The 18,907-nt window shown below is 42.4% G+C and overlaps 2 protein-coding genes across 2 annotated transcripts in view; one reads left to right on the top strand and one right to left on the bottom strand.

Moving 5' to 3' along the window:
* The window catches only part of znf384a (zinc finger protein 384 a), a 16,620-nt gene extending 14,620 nt beyond the window's left edge, over nt 1-2,000 (top strand). Inside the window, exon 11 of the mRNA XM_030784231.1 lies at nt 217-2,000. Within this exon, the coding sequence (XP_030640091.1) occupies nt 217-621 (405 nt within the window). The 3' untranslated portion in view covers nt 622-2,000. The remainder of the gene's footprint in view (nt 1-216) is intronic.
* flot1a (flotillin 1a) lies at nt 801-17,388 on the bottom strand. Its single transcript, XM_030791779.1, has 13 exons — nt 17,300-17,388; nt 14,500-14,549; nt 13,032-13,107; nt 12,579-12,669; nt 11,538-11,681; nt 10,488-10,607; nt 10,244-10,339; nt 9,761-9,913; nt 9,315-9,496; nt 9,142-9,187; nt 8,438-8,575; nt 7,789-7,980; nt 801-830 (listed from the first exon to the last, which is right to left on the bottom strand). Exons 2-13 carry the CDS (start codon nt 14,546-14,548, stop codon nt 801-803), a joined length of 1,317 nt encoding a protein of 438 aa, XP_030647639.1. The 5' UTR covers nt 14,549; nt 17,300-17,388.
* Between the last annotated feature and the right edge of the window lie 1,519 nt (nt 17,389-18,907).

Genomic DNA, 18,907 nt, shown 5'->3' on the forward strand with positions numbered 1-18,907 from the left:
GAACAGTGTTTTTGTAAACTCGTACTCAATGATGCGGTGTGAGCCCAGAGAGACAAATGAATATGTCACTCAACAGCAACCACACTAAGTCCTTTTATAGCTGAAAAGTGTTTAATTTTTCAGCGATTTTGAATTAGAGTGAAGAAAATGCAGTTTTGATTCTACAACATGGTCCACCCCTCTCTCACACACTGCCTCTCTCTGACTCTCACACAGGAGACGTACCTGATGAAACACATGCGGAAACACAACCCTGATCCTCTCACCGTAGCAGCGGCAGTGGCTGCCCAGCAGGCCCAGCAGGGTCAGAACCCCGCCCAGGCACCCGGCAGCGGAGGCAGTGGGCGTGGTCGAGGCCGTGGGAGGGGCAGCGGTGGAGCCGGGGCGGGAGCTGGGGGAGGAGCTGGAGCTCAGCCGCAGAGCCAACCCAACCCCAATCCCCAGGGCAGTTACCCCCCCACGGAGGGCGTGCCCTGCCCCTTCGACCTGCACCAGTACAAGACAGTGTCGGCCGGAGAGATCCAGTATAAACCGGTCAGCGTGGCCGACCTGTCTGCCCATAAAGACCTCTGTCTGACTGTGTCCACCTCCGCCATCCAGGTGGAACACATGAACTCATAAGAGGTGCTGTGAATGAGGGAAGGTTGGGGTAAGGAAAGAAGGAGGAGAGATGTGTAGATGGACTATGTGTAAAAAAAACTACACTGCCTTGGGGTGGGAGAGGATTAAAACAAAAGCCCAAATGTAGGCAAGAGAAACAATGGAAGGACAGGTCAAAGATGAGACCCGATAACTCTCTGTCAAAAACTCTGCACAGCTGTGTCAGAAGGCTGGGGTACGGAACACACCAGTTTCCACAAACTCTCAATACTCTCTGCTTTTCAACCGTTTCCATAGAGACACATAGTGGAGATATTTTGATTTGTGTAGTATGTGGAATATACATCAACGGATTGCATATGGTATAACATCAAATAAAATGTATCCCAAATATCATTTGAAACAGAAATGTGAACCGACTAGTAATATGACGGCCTCAATAAATAGCAAAGTAATGATCATTTTTTATTATGAAGGCAAAGAGCTGAATTTTAACTAGATAAGATCTAGGTTATGTGCAGGTTTACTTTGACTACAGTCCACTTGAGAAAGAAATATTCTTCAAGTCCCACAGTACTGCCTTTGTTACCTCATTAACATTGGCACACGTTTCAAGAGGACACTGACTTTTTCTTTTTAGCTCCTTATTTTTTTTTAAATTTGATTTTCATGTTATAAACGTTCCTAACCCTGGGCTGTAGTAGGTTTGGTGTAACTGTTGCTAACACAGACAGAGCACAACACAGGAGAGGGATAAAGGTAGCAGGCCTCAGCGGGAATCGGTCACACCGCATGATTACAATGTCACTTGGTAAAACACTTCAGTCATGTTCATTATTCACAAACCATTTATGGACACGCGCGCGCACACACCCAGCACATTCTCAGGCGTGCGCTGCAAGAGAGGGGAAAAAAACATTGTATTAAGTTCCCCAGACAGAAATTAAGATGTGTCACAAATGGCCTTTGGAGCTTAAATACCCATCATTGTTCTTAACACACACACACAAATTCAGTCTGATGGAAAGCAGCTGAGCTGAAAAGGTTGCCGTTGCAATTTTAATTTACGGCCTTGGAACTAAATACAGGGTGTGCGGACTCAATTTTTGCTGTCGACAACAGCTTTCTAGAAAATTCTGCCAGCCTTCTGGCAGTGCTCTGCTGGTTTTGACAGTGGGTTTGAGTGACCTGTATGTACGTGGGACTCAGAAGGAACAGAGACAGAGAGAGCGGTTTTTAAAGAATGCACTAACCGGTCAGAGGAGAAAACGGAAGACGAGGCTTACGGATTTACACGCGGTGGCACTTAACGTTTTATTCTTTTACTCGTTTTTTTTCCAGCATTTTTCTTTTCAGTCATTATATCATCTGTCTGTATGTAATTTTTCTAATGTCTGTATGTGTGCGAGGGGGCGTGTGTGTTTTTGGGGAGGGGGGGTGGGGTTGGGGGTTGTGAAGGAAGGTGTTAAGGAGTAGAGGGAGGCATGGAGGGAATGACTTTGTGAAAACATCTGAAAAGAGTGCTGTCAGATTTTTTTTTTTTTTATGGAAGAACAATATCATTTTGTATTTGCCAGGCCCTCCCTTAGGAGAGGATTTTAGTGGCTCAGTGGGGGGAAAAGATGAATATGGAACAGTGATTTGATTACCAGGTACTATTTAGTAGGTTTTTTAAACCTGTATTACCAACACTTACTACGTTAACTGTTATTTTTGTTATGCAATTACCACCATTAACCTCATTATCAAGTAGAAGTTAATTGTAATCCTGTACATATATAGAGAAGGAGTTTTTTCATTCAAAAAGGGACTGATTGTCTTTCTGCTCCTGTTAAAACAAGACTTCAAGAGAAAAAAAATTGAATTGAAAAAAAAAATTGTAACAGTAGAGAACAGAACACAGAACGATGACATGTTTGCTGTTAGCCGATCACTTGATCACCTTCAATGAGCAGACAAGTGATTGGCTAGTTTTCTCCATGTATAATCCTTGTTGTATCTCATTATGTGTCTTTGGAAATAACACAGCTCTCGATATTCTTATTAATGTCATTACTGTTGATCCTATTACTATTATTAACTACTCTAAGCTGACTTTGCTGTATAGACAGACACACATTCATCTGAAGTAACTGTTTCTCCTTATATGAACAATAAAACTTAAAACGGAATCAGTTGGGAGCACTTTACTGCTTTGTATCTCTGTGTGTGTTATACAGTCATATTTGTCTCATTCAAATAGCTTGCTGTTAGCGTTTCCTGTTTTGTTTAATGTGCTAAGTCTTCACTAGCCTATGAAGTCATGTGGTGTTACCACTGGACAAAGCCATTTTTATCAGCTAAGTTTTCTTCCTTGTTGTATTTGGGGAGACATTTCTATTTCAATTTGCTGAGTTGAAAGTTTTATTTCTTTTCTTTTTGGCTGTTTGGTTGGGGAATGGCAAGACACGAAGGGAACGCCGCTGACAGACACAGACACAGACCAGATTTGCTTCTGTGGGCTCCTCCACATACTATCACAAGTCCAATGAAATGACAGGACAGAGTGTGACTGAAGAATTCACCTTTATATGGCATGAACAGAGTGCATATCCTTCAAAATACAAACTCATATCAAACTTAAAGTGACACACAGAGTGGCTTTGCAGCACAGGATAAAAACAAGTCTACATAGACATCATCCACCTATACAGAGGGAAAGACTATTTCCCCTGAATACCTCTTCAGGCGATAACAGACTATCTCTTGCACATTTAGAAATACAGGAACATTTGTCACCGGTCTAACATTTCAGTACAGTCGCATTCAAAGCCCTCACAGACTAATGTTCCCTACAGTGTTACAACTGAAGCAGACAGGAGGCCACAGTGGGGCACATCTGCTTCTCAGCATGGAAGTGAAATGCAATGGCCTTATTATTTTCCTTTCTCTACTACAGTGGTATAGAGGTTTAAATGTCATACAGTGTCATCTACAACAGTGGTTCTCTGCTCCAGTCCTGAGGGCCCCCTGTACTGCACATCTTTGTTTTAACTCTTCATTATTACAGTTAATTGAACCAATCAAGGGCTGGATGATTAACTGATCAATGGAATCAGGTGTGTCAGTCCTGAGCTCAGAGGAGTTCAAACAAAGACGTGCAGGACAGGGGCCCTCAGACCTGGAGTTGAGAACCACTGATCTACACAATGTGCAAATACAGTAAATCATTTAATGCTACAAAACTCATGTCAGGAAAGAGTGTCCTTAAAATACCACGAAAAACAGAAACATTAACAGTGTGAAAAAAACAGGACATGTTTTTTCTTCGATAGTCATTTGAACACCATCTATCAATACATTTCTTTTAGAAATTCCTCCCAGTGTGTGTGTGTGTGTGTATGCACATAAATATATATGGTACCATTTAATGAGGTAACTTGTGTGAAAAGAAAAAAACATAAAATACAGTGGAACACGACATGACAGTCACCAGTAAACGAACATGATAAAAGAAATAAATTTAGGCACAACCTCAGCAAAACAGCATCGTTTCAAAGTAATGACTCCACTGGAAATGTGTGAAATAATTTGGTTTTATGGATCTAGTTGTTGCTGTACTGTTAACCACACTGAGGAGTTTAGGGGGAAGTGTTTAGGGGGAAATCATGCAGCGTTTAAGCAATGAATTCACTACGCGTTGGTTTTAATTACAGGTTACAATAAAATATTAGATTATGAGGACGTGAATAAAAATGAAAAACAGTATTAGAAAACACTTCCGCTTCTAGTGTGAACACACTTAGTTCTTAAAACACAAAGGAACCAATTTAGAGCAGAAAAACCTAGTAAGACGAATGTGACAGGACAGGCGTGGCCCACTCGATGGCTTTCATTTGGCTGTCTCTGTGACACGCTCATTCTCCCGACTCGGTTTATCCTCCATTCCCTTAGGACTCCGACAACTTCAGTACTTAACCTGCATTTCTTTCCCCATCACCTTCAATACATCCATGTTTAAAAAAGACATCCATCATTTCTTTAAAAACTCTTACCCAAGTTCTCCCTTTTAAAATTAGCATGCTGACAGTGGAAAAAATGGTGGTTTATGAGGCCACAATCTGGCTAGTTCCTCTTGCGGCTTAACCCAATTCATTTGTTTATAGCCAGAAGGAGGCAAATGTTGAATTAAAGTGTTAGATAAAACCTTCAGTAGAATGAATAAAACCCCAATTTACAGAGCTGTTTTAAGGTACAGGATTATTTAAGTGTGAAATGTGAACACTAGAGAATTTGTTAGTAATGCTAAAGAGTTTGCTGAAAGCGTACAAACTTCATATGACCAAGACTTCCTCACAGCAAAACGATCTGTTTCACTGCGCAGAGCAGCAGCATAGAATTGCATCTAAAATGTAATTTCAGTATCAACATCAGAGCACACGATTAACTGATTGTATCAGTGTGCAGTGTACACTTGGGTACTTGCAGATAAAATACACACTGGCCACAAACACAAATTACCCACTGATTAAGGGGGAAAATGATCATATCGGGTGATTAGATGTCATGTACTCTAAATAAGCAAATGACACATTAGTGGCATACCGTCAACCACCTCTTATAGCAGCCTACTTTGTTTTTAAGTTATCACAGACAGTGTTTGGAGACAGAGAAAGGATGACAGCTGTGTTGACCATGTCGATACAAAACACATTTTGACTTGACGGTTATTCCACGAAGAACAGATTACTATAGCAGTCTGACTGCATCTCTAAGCACAGCATGTGAAACACTTTCCAAGCTCTCGTAAGGAGACCAAAAACTGGCACTTTTTTTGACTGGACACTACTGCAGAGTAGCTAAAAAAAAAAAAAAGCTGCCATTTTTTACATCCCAGCTAAATACCTCCAGTTATCCCAGCACTCAAACCCAGCTGGCTGAATGAAGACTCTCTTAGAGAACAGTGGGGTGTTTCTTTTCCCAAACACCTTTCAAAACTTCCAAGACTATCATCTATAGTTTATCAGCTTAATCCTGTATGAATGCTGATGTTTGCTATATATATATAGTGTCAAAAGCTACAGGGTCATGAGCTTAGAAATGGATGTAAAAATGCACTTTGGGTTTGGCAGCAAGGCAGTGGGTTGAGGTAATAAGGGCACACAGACAGACAGAGACAGAGACAGAGAGAGACTGTAAGACACAAAGGAGGACAGGCACAGGGTAAGAGAAAGTAGAAACAGTGAGAAAGAGGAGAAAAGAACACAGCACATAGTGAGTGGGACAGAGATATGCAGAGAGAGGTGAAAGAAAAGAAAGAGAGACAGAAGAATTACATACAGAGGCAACACACAGGAGAGGGACACAGACTTCGTGATGATCAGTTCTGGGGAGAATGGTTACACAGCGATTATATAAGGTAAACATGGAGAGACAGACACAAAGAGAGAGAGAGAGAGATAAGGCCGTCAGTCACACACAGACTGGTGTAAAGGTGTGGAGAGTGGTATTTAGTCTGTATGTGCCGCCTGCAGAGAGAGAGAGAGAGAGAAAAAGAAACGTTAATGTAATATCAACAGTTCGATTCTGAATAAATTTACCCCATTCAAAGCACAAGACTAAGAGCAAAAGACAAGCACACAGGTCCAGAATAAACAGGTGTTTCTCTAGACTGCTCACCATACAGGTCCAGAATAAACAAGTGTTTCTCTAGACTGCTCACCATACAGGTCCAGAATAATCAGGTGTTTCTCTAGACTGCTCACCATACAGGTCCAGAATAATCAGGTGTTTCTCTAGACTGCTCACCATACAGGTCCAGAATAAACAGTTTCTCTAGACTGCTCACCATACAGGTCCAGAATAATCAGGTGTTTCTCTAGACTGCTCACCATACAGGTCCAGAATAAACAGGTGTTTCTCTAGACTGCTCACCATACAGGTCCAGAATAAACAGGTGTTTCTCTAGACTGCTCACCATACAGGTCCAGAATAATCAGGTGTTTCTCTAGACTGCTCACCATACAGGTCCAGAATAATCAGGTGTTTCTCTAGACTGCTCACCATACAGGTCCAGAATAAACAGTTTCTCTAGACTGCTCACCATACAGGTCCAGAATAATCAGGTGTTTCTCTAGACTGCTCACCATACAGGTCCAGAATAAACAGTTTCTCTAGACTGCTCACCATACAGGTCCAGAATAAACAGCTTCTCTAGACTGCTCACCATGTCTCTTTTGAGAGATAAACTGTGTTTGTGAGTGAGTTTGTATGTTATGTTTCCTTTGAGAGATAAAGTAAGTTTAAGTTAAGGTAAGGTAAGTGTGAGTGAGTTTGCATGCCATGTGTCCTTTGAGAGATAAAGTAAGTAAGTTTAAGTTAAGGTAAGTATGAGGGAGTTTGTATGTTATGTTTCCTTTGAGAGATAAAGTAAGTAAGTTTAAGTTAAGGTAAGTTAAGGTAAGTTAAGTGTGAGTGAGTTTGTGCCTTGGTGAAGGTATACACTCACAGCCTGAAGCAGGCTGGTGCCAGCTGTGTGTGAGCGTGTGTGTTTGAGAGAAAGAGAGAGAGAGAGAAAAACAGAGAAAGTAAGAGTGTGTGGGTATGTTTATGTTGGAAAAGCTCTAAGCTGAGAGATGTGAGTGCATGAGAAATAAAGAAAGGGAGAAGGTTTGGAAGAGTCAGTTGGATGCTTGTGCTGGAACAACTGAGATATCAGGGGTACTGACTCCAGTCATGAGAGAGAGAGAGAGAGAGAGAGAGAGAGAGAGAGAGAGAGAGAGAAAGAAAGAAAGAAAGAAAGAAAGAAAGAAAATGTGTTGGCACAGCACTGCCTGAAATGCTGATTCTACTGATATCAAAGTGTGTGTGTGTGTGTGTGTGTGTGTTGGAGTTGGAACACCGTTAACCTGAGAGATGTTGATTCTAGTCATGCAGGTGAATGAGAGACACAGTGGCAGAGAGAGAATCTTGGATGTTTGTGCAAGAATAGCTTTAACCTGAAATATAGTAACTCCTGGAATTTGAAAGATGAGAGAGAGAGAGAGAGTGTGTGTATGTATAAATGTGTGGGAGAGTATGTGTGTATGTGTGCACATATGTGTGTGTGTGTGTGTGTATAAATGTGTGGGAGAGTATGTGTGTATGTGTGCACACATGTGTGTGTGTGTGTGTGTATAAATGTGTGGGAGAGTGTGCGTACATGTGTACGTGTGTGTGTTTTGGAACAGGTCTAACCTGAGAGATGCTGACTCCAGTAAGTTTCTCTATGGTGTCTGGCAGCCGAGTCATAATGTCCAGCACTTCTCCAGTCAGTTTGGCCGCGCCCACCTCTGAGCCTCCGCTGGAAACCATAGTAACCTTCTGAGCGGCCGAGAGTGGCTTACTGATCTCCTCCGCCATCTGGTGAAGAACCAAGAAAGCAAGGTTAGGACCTGAACACTAAAGCACTTTAATTCATACACGCCTTTCAAAAAACTCAACATCACATTACTGATGAAATGAATGACAGATAAATGGTGGTGTAACATAAAGCTTAGAGGGAGCAGGATGAACTGTGTGATCCTTTGTAAGACCTAAGATGTCTTCTTCTCTAGATGGATACATACTTTACATTAATACATTGTCAGTTGCTTTCCAAGTGAAAGACTCTGTGTGTACACTTTACCATGACCTGTACATGAAAAGTCAAGCCTGTGTTGTGTTGTGTAGTGTAGTGTTGTGCTGGGTCTGTGTGTGTAGGTATGTGTGTGTGTGTGTATATGTGTGTATATGTGCGTGTGCATATGTATATGTATGTGTGTGTGTGTGTGCGCGTGCGTGTGGTCTGGTGCAGAGCTGTGGTGTGTCTGTCTCTGACCAGTGGCAGTTTCTCCAGTAGCATGTCCACCATGGCACCCTCTTTGTACTGCTGGAAGGCCTCTGCTTTCTTAGCCATCTGCTCTGCCTCTGCACGACCTTTGGCCTCCACAGCATAGGCCTCAGCCTCCCCTCTGACCTGGGAGGGGGAAAATTACAGCCTGAAAATGATCTACCAACACACTGTCAATCATCCATTCACTCCAGACAGAACAGTCTCTTTCCGCATTCTCTCTGGTTTATTTGTGGGGTTTTTTTGTTGGGGTTTTTTTTTGGGTAAGTATTGTATAGTACTAGAAAACTGTCAACATGAGCTTAGAGAAGATGATCTCCTTACCTCTTACATAATCTATGAAAAGAGTATATGATCTATGAAAATAAACTAAAACACTGCTAAAACACTGTGCTAAAACACTGTGCTACAGCATACTGGTTTTTATACAAAAGAACTGAATAAAATTTCAGGTGATACAACTTGCTGAAAAAGTTCAGTGCAAACATAATCTACCTAACACAACATACCCAGAGCTATCCACCTCAACTTACTGAACATTACAGATTACGCAATTTGCCAAACTACTCAACAATTTTTTTTACCTTAAATTACTGAACACTACCTAACACAACCTACCCAACATGATCTACCTCACCCTACTGAACATTACCTAACACCACCTCCCCAAAATTACCCGTGTGATTACTTACCCTGATGGCCTCCGCCTCAGCCTCCGCCTCCATAATTAACTGGAGACTGTATGAGAGAGAGAGAGAGAGAAGGACAAACACAAAGGACTCAGTATCCTGACATCAAAAAAACAAGCAAAAGGTTCCACAGTAAATTTAAATTCCGCAGGAGGAGCAGTGTAAGGGAGGCCTACCGCTCGGCTTCGGCCAGCTTCTCCAGACGGTAGCGCTCGGCGTCCGCGGGTTTCTTGACCTTTGCCTCCAGCTCCCTCTCCCTGCGCGCGATCTCCTGTTCCTGAAGGGTGATCTGCTGAGTCCTCTCCACCACCTGCACCTGCATCTTCTCCTCCTCTATACGCTGCTTCGTCTTCGCCACCTAGTCCACAGGTCAAAGGTCAGGTCATTAGAAACTCACTCACACCATACCAGGCATCTATGCATGCGTACACACACACATATATGTATTACATATAGACGCGTGTATACTGAGTAAATATTATTATATATTGTGTATATTTGTTGCATACACCTGTCTGTATCAGTGTAATCTTCTGTAAAGAATGTTTCTTGAATTACAGATCATAAATGTAGCTTTGTTTGTGTTTCAGTGTTTTGAGAGAACCTGATACAATGATCCCACCTGCAGCTGATAGGCCATCTCAGACTCCGCCCTTTTGGTGTTGACCTCTATGTCGTAGGCAGCTTTCTTCAGTTCGTAATCTCTCTGAGCCTTGGCCATTTCAATCTCATTCATATACTGAGCAGACACCTTCTCCTGCATCGCATGGGCTTCCTACAGACACACAGTCACACAGACCAGCAGTCAGAGGAGACAGACAGATTACTTTGAGTTGTCACATATATATATATTTATTTGTGTGGGGGTTTGTGTGTGTATTTATTGTGTGGCTGTTTGTGTGCATTTATGTGGGTGTAGGTGTGCGCGCGTGCACATGTGTGGGTGTAAACAGTTGAACAGTGAAGGGAAGAAAAGTCTCAACCAGAATATAAAACTAACCTGAGACCTGATAAAGAGGATGAGATAAACTGATGATAAGAGAGTAGAAAAGGCAGAGGGGAGGAGAGGAGGGGAAAGGAGAGAAGAGGAGAAAGAATGTCTCACCCTGATTACAGCGTCTCTTTTGTTCAGGGCTTCACCAATACGAGCATCTTTCTGAACTTGGGCTGTTCGGGCCTTCCCCAGGGAGTGAAGGTAATCCTGAGAGAGAGAGAGAGAGAGATCATGAGAAAGACAGAAAGGGAGAGTGAGACAGATGTGTTGTTTTTGTAATTCAGTGGCCCACAGCAGTTGTAAGATCAGACTGTAAATCAAGGTATAAATCACAAAAAAACGAACGCGACATTACCTGGTCGTCGTGAACATCTTTCAGCGTGTAGCTAACCACGCTAATACCCATGTTGACCAGGTCAGAAGAGGCCACCTTAAACACCTGCTCAGAGAACTTCTTACGGTCCTTATAGATCTCCTACAGGTCACAAACAAAGCAGGAGTAGAAAATGACCGGGGGAGGGGACACTCTGGGATATCACACATCAGATTTGATTTGTGCTTATCATGTTAAAACTCTCAAGTGACGATAATGTCTTTTGGCCGATAGGCCTTAGTGCTTGAAGGAATACAATTTCATGCCATTCACACTTGACTGACTTATTGAAGTAGTTTCAGGTAAATGTATTGTGTGTGTGGTGTGAGTCTGTGTGGAGTGTGTGAACATCTATGTGATGTATGAGGACAGTGGAGTTAGAGTATGTGGTGTGAGTCTGTGTGGAGTGTGTGAACATCTATGTGATGTATGAGGACAGTGGAGTTAGAGTATGTGGTGTGAGTCTGTGTGGAGTGTGTGAACGTCTATGTGATGTATGAGGACAGTGGAGTTAGAGTATGTGGTGTGAGTCTGTGTGGAGTGTGTGAACGTCTATGTGATGTATGAGGACAGTGGAGTTAGAGTGTGTGGTGTGAGACTGTATGGAGTGTGTAAACATCTATGTTATGTATGGGGACAGTGGAGTCAGACTGTAAGTTTGTGTGAGGCGTGTTAACATCCATATGACATGTGAAGAAGGGGCAGTTTGAGTTTGATGTGCGAGTCAGCATAGATACCGTAAAAAGGCAATTACAGGGTGGCCACTAAAGCTGAAACTAAACTTTGCAGTGTACGTTGAATATCAGTTTGTCTGAGGTGTGTAAACATATGGTAAGGTCTCTGTGGACAGTCCAGTTTGTGTTATGGCAGTTTGCGTAGACTGTGTCAATACATACAGGGTGTGTGAGAACAGTTTGAGGGTCATGTGTGCACAGAATATGTACAGTCTGTATGACGTATACACAAGTGTGGAAGAAACCGCATTTGTTTAAAGGTCGACGTGTGAGTAGACAGAGCATAAGGCACACACACCTCTACAGTCAGATGGGCGATGATTGCCCTCTGATGTCCCTCCAGGGTCTCTAGGGCGATATGGGCGATCTCGCCCTCTGACTTGCCCAAAAACATCTGACAGGCTGCGGCCAACATCTGCTTATTCTGGCCCTGGATCTTCACCTGGAGGCAGACACCACACAGCTCATCAGGACCTCAACACACTGAACATCCTCCCGTTCACTGCGCCTAGAATACACTGAACATCCTCCCGTCCACTGTGCCTAGAATACACTGAACATCCTCCTGTCCACTGTGACTAGAATACACTGAACATCCTCCTGTCCACTGTGACTACAATACACTGAACATCCTCCTGTCCACTGTGACTACAATACACTGAACATCCTCCCGTTCACTGTACCTACAACACACTGAACATCCTCCTGTCCACTGTGACTACAACACACTGAACATCCTCCCGTCCACTGTGCCTAGAATACACTGAACATCCTCCTGTCCACTGTGACTACAATACACTGAACATCCTCCCGTCCACTGCGCCTAGAATACACTGAACATCCTCCTGTCCACTGTGACTACAATACACTGAACATCCTCCCGTCCACTGCGCCTAGAATACACTGAACATCCTCCCGTCCACTGTGACTACAATACATTGAACATCCTCCTGTCCACTGTGCCTAGAATACACTGAACATCCTCCCGTTCACTGTGCCTAGAATACACTGAACATCCTCCTGTCCACTGTGCCTAGAATACACTGAACATCCTCCTGTCCACTGTGCCTAGAATACACTGAACATCCTCCCGTCCACTGCGCCTAGAATACACTGAACATATTCCTGTGTACAGTGAACATATTCTTCTGTAAAGTGCATTAGCTGTATGACACAGAGCATTAGATGGACTGTGAGGTACATTTGAGTGGAACGGAACTAGATTATATCACAAGCATAGTACAGTGTAGAGGCAGACAGCCAATTCATTTTGTGAAAAACACTCTCTGGATATATGAGAGAGAGAGAGAAACAGAGAGAGGGATGGAGGGGAGCCTACCTGGGCAATGCCGGTGACAGAGATGGGGACTCCGTGTCTGGTGTACACTTTATCACTCTTCACATTCAGAGTCAGAGTGTTCAACGAGATCCTGAGACGACACAGACAGGCTGACATTACTATGACAACACATCAACTACTGTGTCAACATGAACCAACAAACCCTGTCTCCAGACACAAACAGCATCACATGAACTAATAAACCGTGTCTTCACAAACAGGTAATCAGCTTAACTCTGTCCCCATAAACAAAACCAACAAAGAAACCAATATACCATGTTTCCCTATACAAGGAACACTCAAACTAATAATCATCATCAGATCATACACATGAACTACTGATCCCACATGCAAGACTAAACCCTGATACTCGGGGTTTAGTCCTGATGTTTGGGGTTTAGTCCTGATGTTTGGTGTCTGTTGTGTGAGAGAGAGAAGATGTGGGGCTGATACCTCTGGATCTGCTGAACACAGGGAATCACAAAGACCATCCCACCGGAGACCATAAGAGGAGGAGAACGGCATAATCCTGTCACACACACACACACACACACACACACACATACAAACAAGCAAACACACACACACATACAAACAAGCAAACACACACACACACACACACACACACACACACACACAAACAAGCAAACACACACACACACACACACACACACACAAACAAGCAAACACACAAAAACACACACACACAAACAAACACACACACACACACACACACACACACACAGGGGCATGCATGCAAACAGAAACAAATCAATGAGAACTTGTACAAATCAATCAACTTTAGCAGAATCCTTTCACACACACACAGACACACACATTATGTTGCCCTCTACTGCATGCATTATGATATACATGGGTAAAAAAATATTTGTAATGTTTTTTCTGCTTAAACTAGGACACTTTAACAGTATCAATATACATTTTCATGATTTTTAAATTTTCTATATATTTTTAGGGTCGGTTACCTCAAAGCAACATTATGCAGTTATGATCAAAATATGAAGATGAAAAAAATGAAAAATGAAAATGAAACAATTGATATTTTCATGCAAAAAGGAAAAATATTTATTTTAAACATCAATTTCTTTAACCAAACACTTGAACAAACAGATTTACCTGTTTTTTAATGCATTACCAATTTCATATACACGCATATATATAATATATATGCCATATATATACATAATTATATATTAAATATGATTGTAAAATATTAATATGTGAATTGCATGTTCTTTTGTATGCATTACAAAAGTCCTATTCATGGGAAATACATTTTGATGATAATTCTAACTCTGTTCCTTACAAATATAATATACGTTACTTACTGTGCTTACTGTACATAGTATGCCTTATGTGATTCCATTATGGCATAATGTTACTTCAGGGCAACATGCAGTTTTTTGTAATTTCCTATGACACACACATTGATATGTCATGTGAAGTTTTTGAAAATACATCTTTACACACCAGTGAAGGTCGATTATTTTTTTGTAAATGATTACCTGGAGGAAAATTAGTGAAAAATGCATTTCTCGTGAGAGTAAATATGGCCCCATGTGACATGTGCACATGTGTCAAAAGAGGAAGCAAATAGCAACCTGTGGGGCATGTGACCATTTTTCTTGCAAGTTCATTGGTTAGTATTTGGGTTTCCACTTCTGATCAAGGGTTTACCAAAGAAATGGAATGTCTTATTTTCTTTAAACAAGCTAAAATAGAGTTTGTTACCTGGGAGTTACAGGATGCAGTACAGGGTTAAGATAATGGGCTTAGCTAGCCTAGGAGGTGCTTTAAGATGACATGTAACTGCACTGTCCTCCAGTTTGTCGCCCTGTTGCCCATGTCTCTCTGTGTGTGTTTTAACTGTTTTTTTTCCCTCAGACTGAAATGGACTTACCCGACACCACCATCGCCTCGTTGGGACCACACGTGTAAAACATCCTCATGCTAGAACAAAAAAAAAAACACACACACACAAGCCAATTCTTCAAATTCAACCCACTTCACATTTCAAACCCATTACAATATCCACCTCACTGTAATGAACCTGTTGCCACGATTTCTCAAATACATCAGTGCAGTACATCAGACACTGTGTTCTACTCGATACATTTTGGATGCCTACTCAGGAATCAAGCGCAGGACTTGTTGTTGCAGCCAACAGAGAGAACCCAAATGCAGAGCTCAGGGTCAGTGTTGTAATTCAAGAGGTTAGCTTTACTGTAGATTTGGTTAATGGAGAAGAATGCAGGTCGAAATGTCCACTGGCAGGCTGAGGACGCAGGGAGGTAGCGGGCGGCGATGAAGACGAGGCAGAGGAGCGGAGACCGGACGCAGTGATTGGATGGCAGAGGGCACAGGCAGGGCGGGGAGCGAGGCTGAGGACAAGGAAGACAGGCGAGAAGCAGGCAGGCAGGCAGGCAGGCAGGCAGGCAAGCAGGCAAGAGAGAGTGATCCTAAATGTCAGGAGACAGAAATTAGTACAATCACTAACAAACAAGAGATTAGTTAGAATGCACGATTCTAACAGCTGAAAGACAAGCTCTGCCAAACTGGCTGAGGCAATGAACTGAAGGTGAGTGGAGGGAAAACCAGGGTATATATGCAGCAGAGTAGACTGAGCTGATGGGTTGCATGTGCACTGGCTGATCGGTAATCGGGAGCGCCACGCCCACGCAAGGACAAACACACACGCAACAGGGGGAGCACAGGAGACACAAGGGACAGGGAAAACACTAGAAACACAAGGAAAAAAATAGAAACACAACCACGACTGTGACACTTGTAGGTGAGAGCACTGTGCTCTAACCGCTGAACCAGCATGGATAACACAATAAATCCAGTAGACAAGACAGACCCAGTTGTGGAGAAATCACAGAATAAAGGATGAAAGTAAATTTGACCTCATCTCAAAAGTAAACACAGGAGTAAACAAACTGAAGACTCAGCAACAAATGACAACCAAATCTGGTCTAGCAGGACTTAAATACACAAGAATTAATAAGAGGCTCACTTCAGCTATGACTTATTAACTGAAGTGCAAATAATAATTAACTTAAAACACAACAACGCAAAGGCTATATCACCCTCTGTTGACAACCCACGGTAACAACTGCTGAATTCCTCACACTGGAATCAAGTTAGTAAATGGATGGGGAACTTCTGCAGAATGACTGAGCAAAAAACAGCTTCACATGCCGTTCTGAAGACCAATACAATCAACCTGATTAAAGGAAATGTGGAACAGTTTGTCTTATTCCCTCAAAAAACAAAACAAAACAAAAAAAAACGTGTTTAGGAGTTCCAACATGTTCACCACTGTCTTCATCCCAAATGGTAAACCACATATGTCTTCGATCATTACCGAACATTTGAGTTTTACAAGAAGAATACAAACCAATTAAGAAATGCCTATGAATGACTGCATCCCATTCTTCAGGTCAGACAAACTCAGAGTTAAGTGTTTCTATTGTCCCCATGAACATCCGTGAACATCTTCTTCTATATGACAAAGCTCATAACTGGCATAACAAAGCCAAGCCAGGGTCGATTACTTCTACAGACTAAAGACTTCTACAGACTAAAGACGTCTACAGACTAGCCCGGAGGTTTTCACTGCTTATACGTGATTCGTGAGTATGTACAATTTATCAATTAATAACCACTTGGTGATAGACTCATTCCAATACACCACCCAAAAAAATTGCATTTCTCTTTTAGAAGGATTAGTTATAGCAGACCTTGAGGCCCGTCGCTCAGTCCATCAAAGGAACTAAGCGTCCAAATTGAGATCCATGAAAAGGGCTGTAGCGCTTATCCGCGGGATCTCTCTGACCGCGTCAGACACTGTGTTACTAAACAAGCGTGTTCGGCTGCCCTAGGACCTTTACGTTCTCAGGTTGAACCATAAAATCGATCCTTTAATCACTGTATTTTCTAATATATAAACCGTCTCTTGAAAAACGGAGAGGTAAGGAGGTTGAAATGGTAGACAGACAGACAACGAAATCGATATTATAATTACAGATTGGGTATTACAAATCTATGTCATGTTTATCTACACAGCACACATTACATCCTTTGTAATTATCACAGTAATGGTGAACAAACATAGATAATTCTCTCTCTGACATCCATCCAGGTGTTTAGAACTCTCTTCAAGTCTACTACAAGGTTTAGACTCTCACACAAGGCCAGTAAAGTGATATACACACTACCTAACTCGAAAATGACGCACAAAAGATCGTCATATTAATCCTACTAGCTGCGCCACACTAATAAACACATGCACACGTAAGGTGAGACGACATCTCTATATCGCAAATGCCATCTGTCACAATTTCAGTCGGCTAGCGCTCTGCAAGGACAGTCCCCACCCCTCACTTAATAAAATAATTTAATCTGTGAAAACGCAGCGTTGGTGCGTTCTGTACCATTCCCATGCAATATTAGTATGGTAAAAACGACGGGGAAAGACACTCACACGCATTTAAATCATTTTTACATTGATAACATCGCATGAATCGGGGATCTTGTATGCGCAATTATGTATTTTTTTCTCGTTTCTTTTTTCGGAGTAGGAATGACCGACCTGCACTGACCAAGTGTACTGTTTACATTTGCAACGAGTAATAACATCCCTAATAATTACAAATAACCTAAAACAAATTATGGAGAAGCTGACAGCATTATCTTACCGATTAAAAGACGAAGGCTGTGTAATGCTGGTAAGTGCAAATATCTGAGGGTTTTATTCGAGGCCGTTTTAGACAGCTTATACCGCCGTACCCACTAGCATTCCAGTCAGCGACCGATGTCTCCGAGCGATGCCCCCCCCCCACCTCCCCGAATCGGGGCACATATTCGCACGCCATCTGGTGGTGTGGTGGTGAAAATACATAACATTTTTGAACAGCTTCGCTACTCTCAACTTCAATAGCGCATGGTGCTCTCTTTCGATAAACTTGTTACCAGAGTTACCGGAGGGATTTTGTCACGCTTTAGCAAAATATAGAGGAAATTGCCGAAACAAAGGCAACAGTTGACTGAATGAAGAATACAAAGAATATTAAAAGCTGTGGCGTCCATACAGGTGTGGTTCTCAAGTTAATCAGACAATTAAATTCCCGTCACGCTTCAGAGTAATGTATAAAAAAGCCGGGCGCGGTCGTAGCTCATTATTTTGACTACCATGTCTACAACTGTAAATTTGAAAGGGGTTGGGGCTTGTCTGACAGAAGTTCCAGTTACAAATGCTGCAAAAAGTTACTGATATTTCACATGGGATAGGGTTTAAGGTCGTATGGGGACAGACGTCTGAGGGAAAGACATTACCATCAGCGGCTCAGCTGTGGTCAACACCCCTCTCCACCACCACCCCAAACAGTGAGTCTGCGCATTGGTCTGAAAGGCAAGACAAAATGGATAGGTGAGTCTGAATCGGCTGACTGAAATCAGCAACCCAGGGTGTGAATAAGCATTTTCATCAAGAAGACTAGTATAGAACTTCACAGAGAAAGATAAAAGTGCTCTCTGTACACTCTTTGAACATTGAAACACTGCCTGTTTTAGAGTAAAGTGGCACAAAGAACACGGGCTGTGGACTTTGAGGGAGTCACAAAAAAAACTGTCACGTGGTCAGATGAGCCATCCTTCACACTATTCTCAGTAAGGAGACCAGTACATGTGTAGCCCAAAAGAATTCGACCCAAATGGATATTTTCCACCATGAAAAGGGTTCTGATAAGTCTATCATGGTAAGAGAGCATTTTCCTGGTATGGTTCAGGTTCACTCTAACCCTTTGGCAGACAAGGTGAGTGAAATGTCATACCACTGTCCAAACGATCCCCTTTATCTAGTGCTGAAGCACTGTCCCAGTGGGAGCAGTCTCTCTCCGTATGGCAATGCTCTCATCTCTACGCCATGACTGACCATTGTTGTTTTATTAGCACATTCTTAGTCACCAGTTCTCAACCCAGTTCAGCGTGTATATACGGGAGACTCTGGAGCAGTGTCTCAGACAGAGTTTTCCCTCCATTTCTCCTGGGAGAATGATGTCATCCCTCCCCAGCAGAGTTTGTAGAATCTCTGCTGGACAAACCGAGGCTGCTCTGACATTTCATGGTTTCCTGACATTGTATTATGTCTCCACGTTTGGTGTTTCCTTTATTTTGTTGTGTATGGGTAGGATTCTTTTTCTTTGTGAAAAAGCCCCAGATCAGCTTCCAGCACTTGATTTGACAGTAAATGTTGAGTAAAAACACATTTTCTCTGTTATTCACACCTCAGACTGAAGGATGTCAGT

This window comes from Chanos chanos, chromosome 1 (assembly GCF_902362185.1).
Source record: "Chanos chanos chromosome 1, fChaCha1.1, whole genome shotgun sequence".
Classification (NCBI taxonomy): domain Eukaryota; kingdom Metazoa; phylum Chordata; class Actinopteri; order Gonorynchiformes; family Chanidae; genus Chanos; species Chanos chanos.

Coding starts and splice junctions, on each gene's coding strand:
- flot1a (XM_030791779.1), bottom strand. CDS start 14,548: ATGAGGATGTTTTACACGTGTGGTCCCAACGAGGCGATGGTGGTGTCG. Junction 11,682..12,578: donor CTGTCACCGGCATTGCCCAG/GTAGGCTCCCCT, acceptor GTCTGCCTCCAG/GTGAAGATCCAGGGCCAGAA. Junction 9,188..9,314: donor AAGCTGGCCGAAGCCGAGCG/GTAGGCCTCCCT, acceptor TCTCTCATACAG/TCTCCAGTTAATTATGGAGG.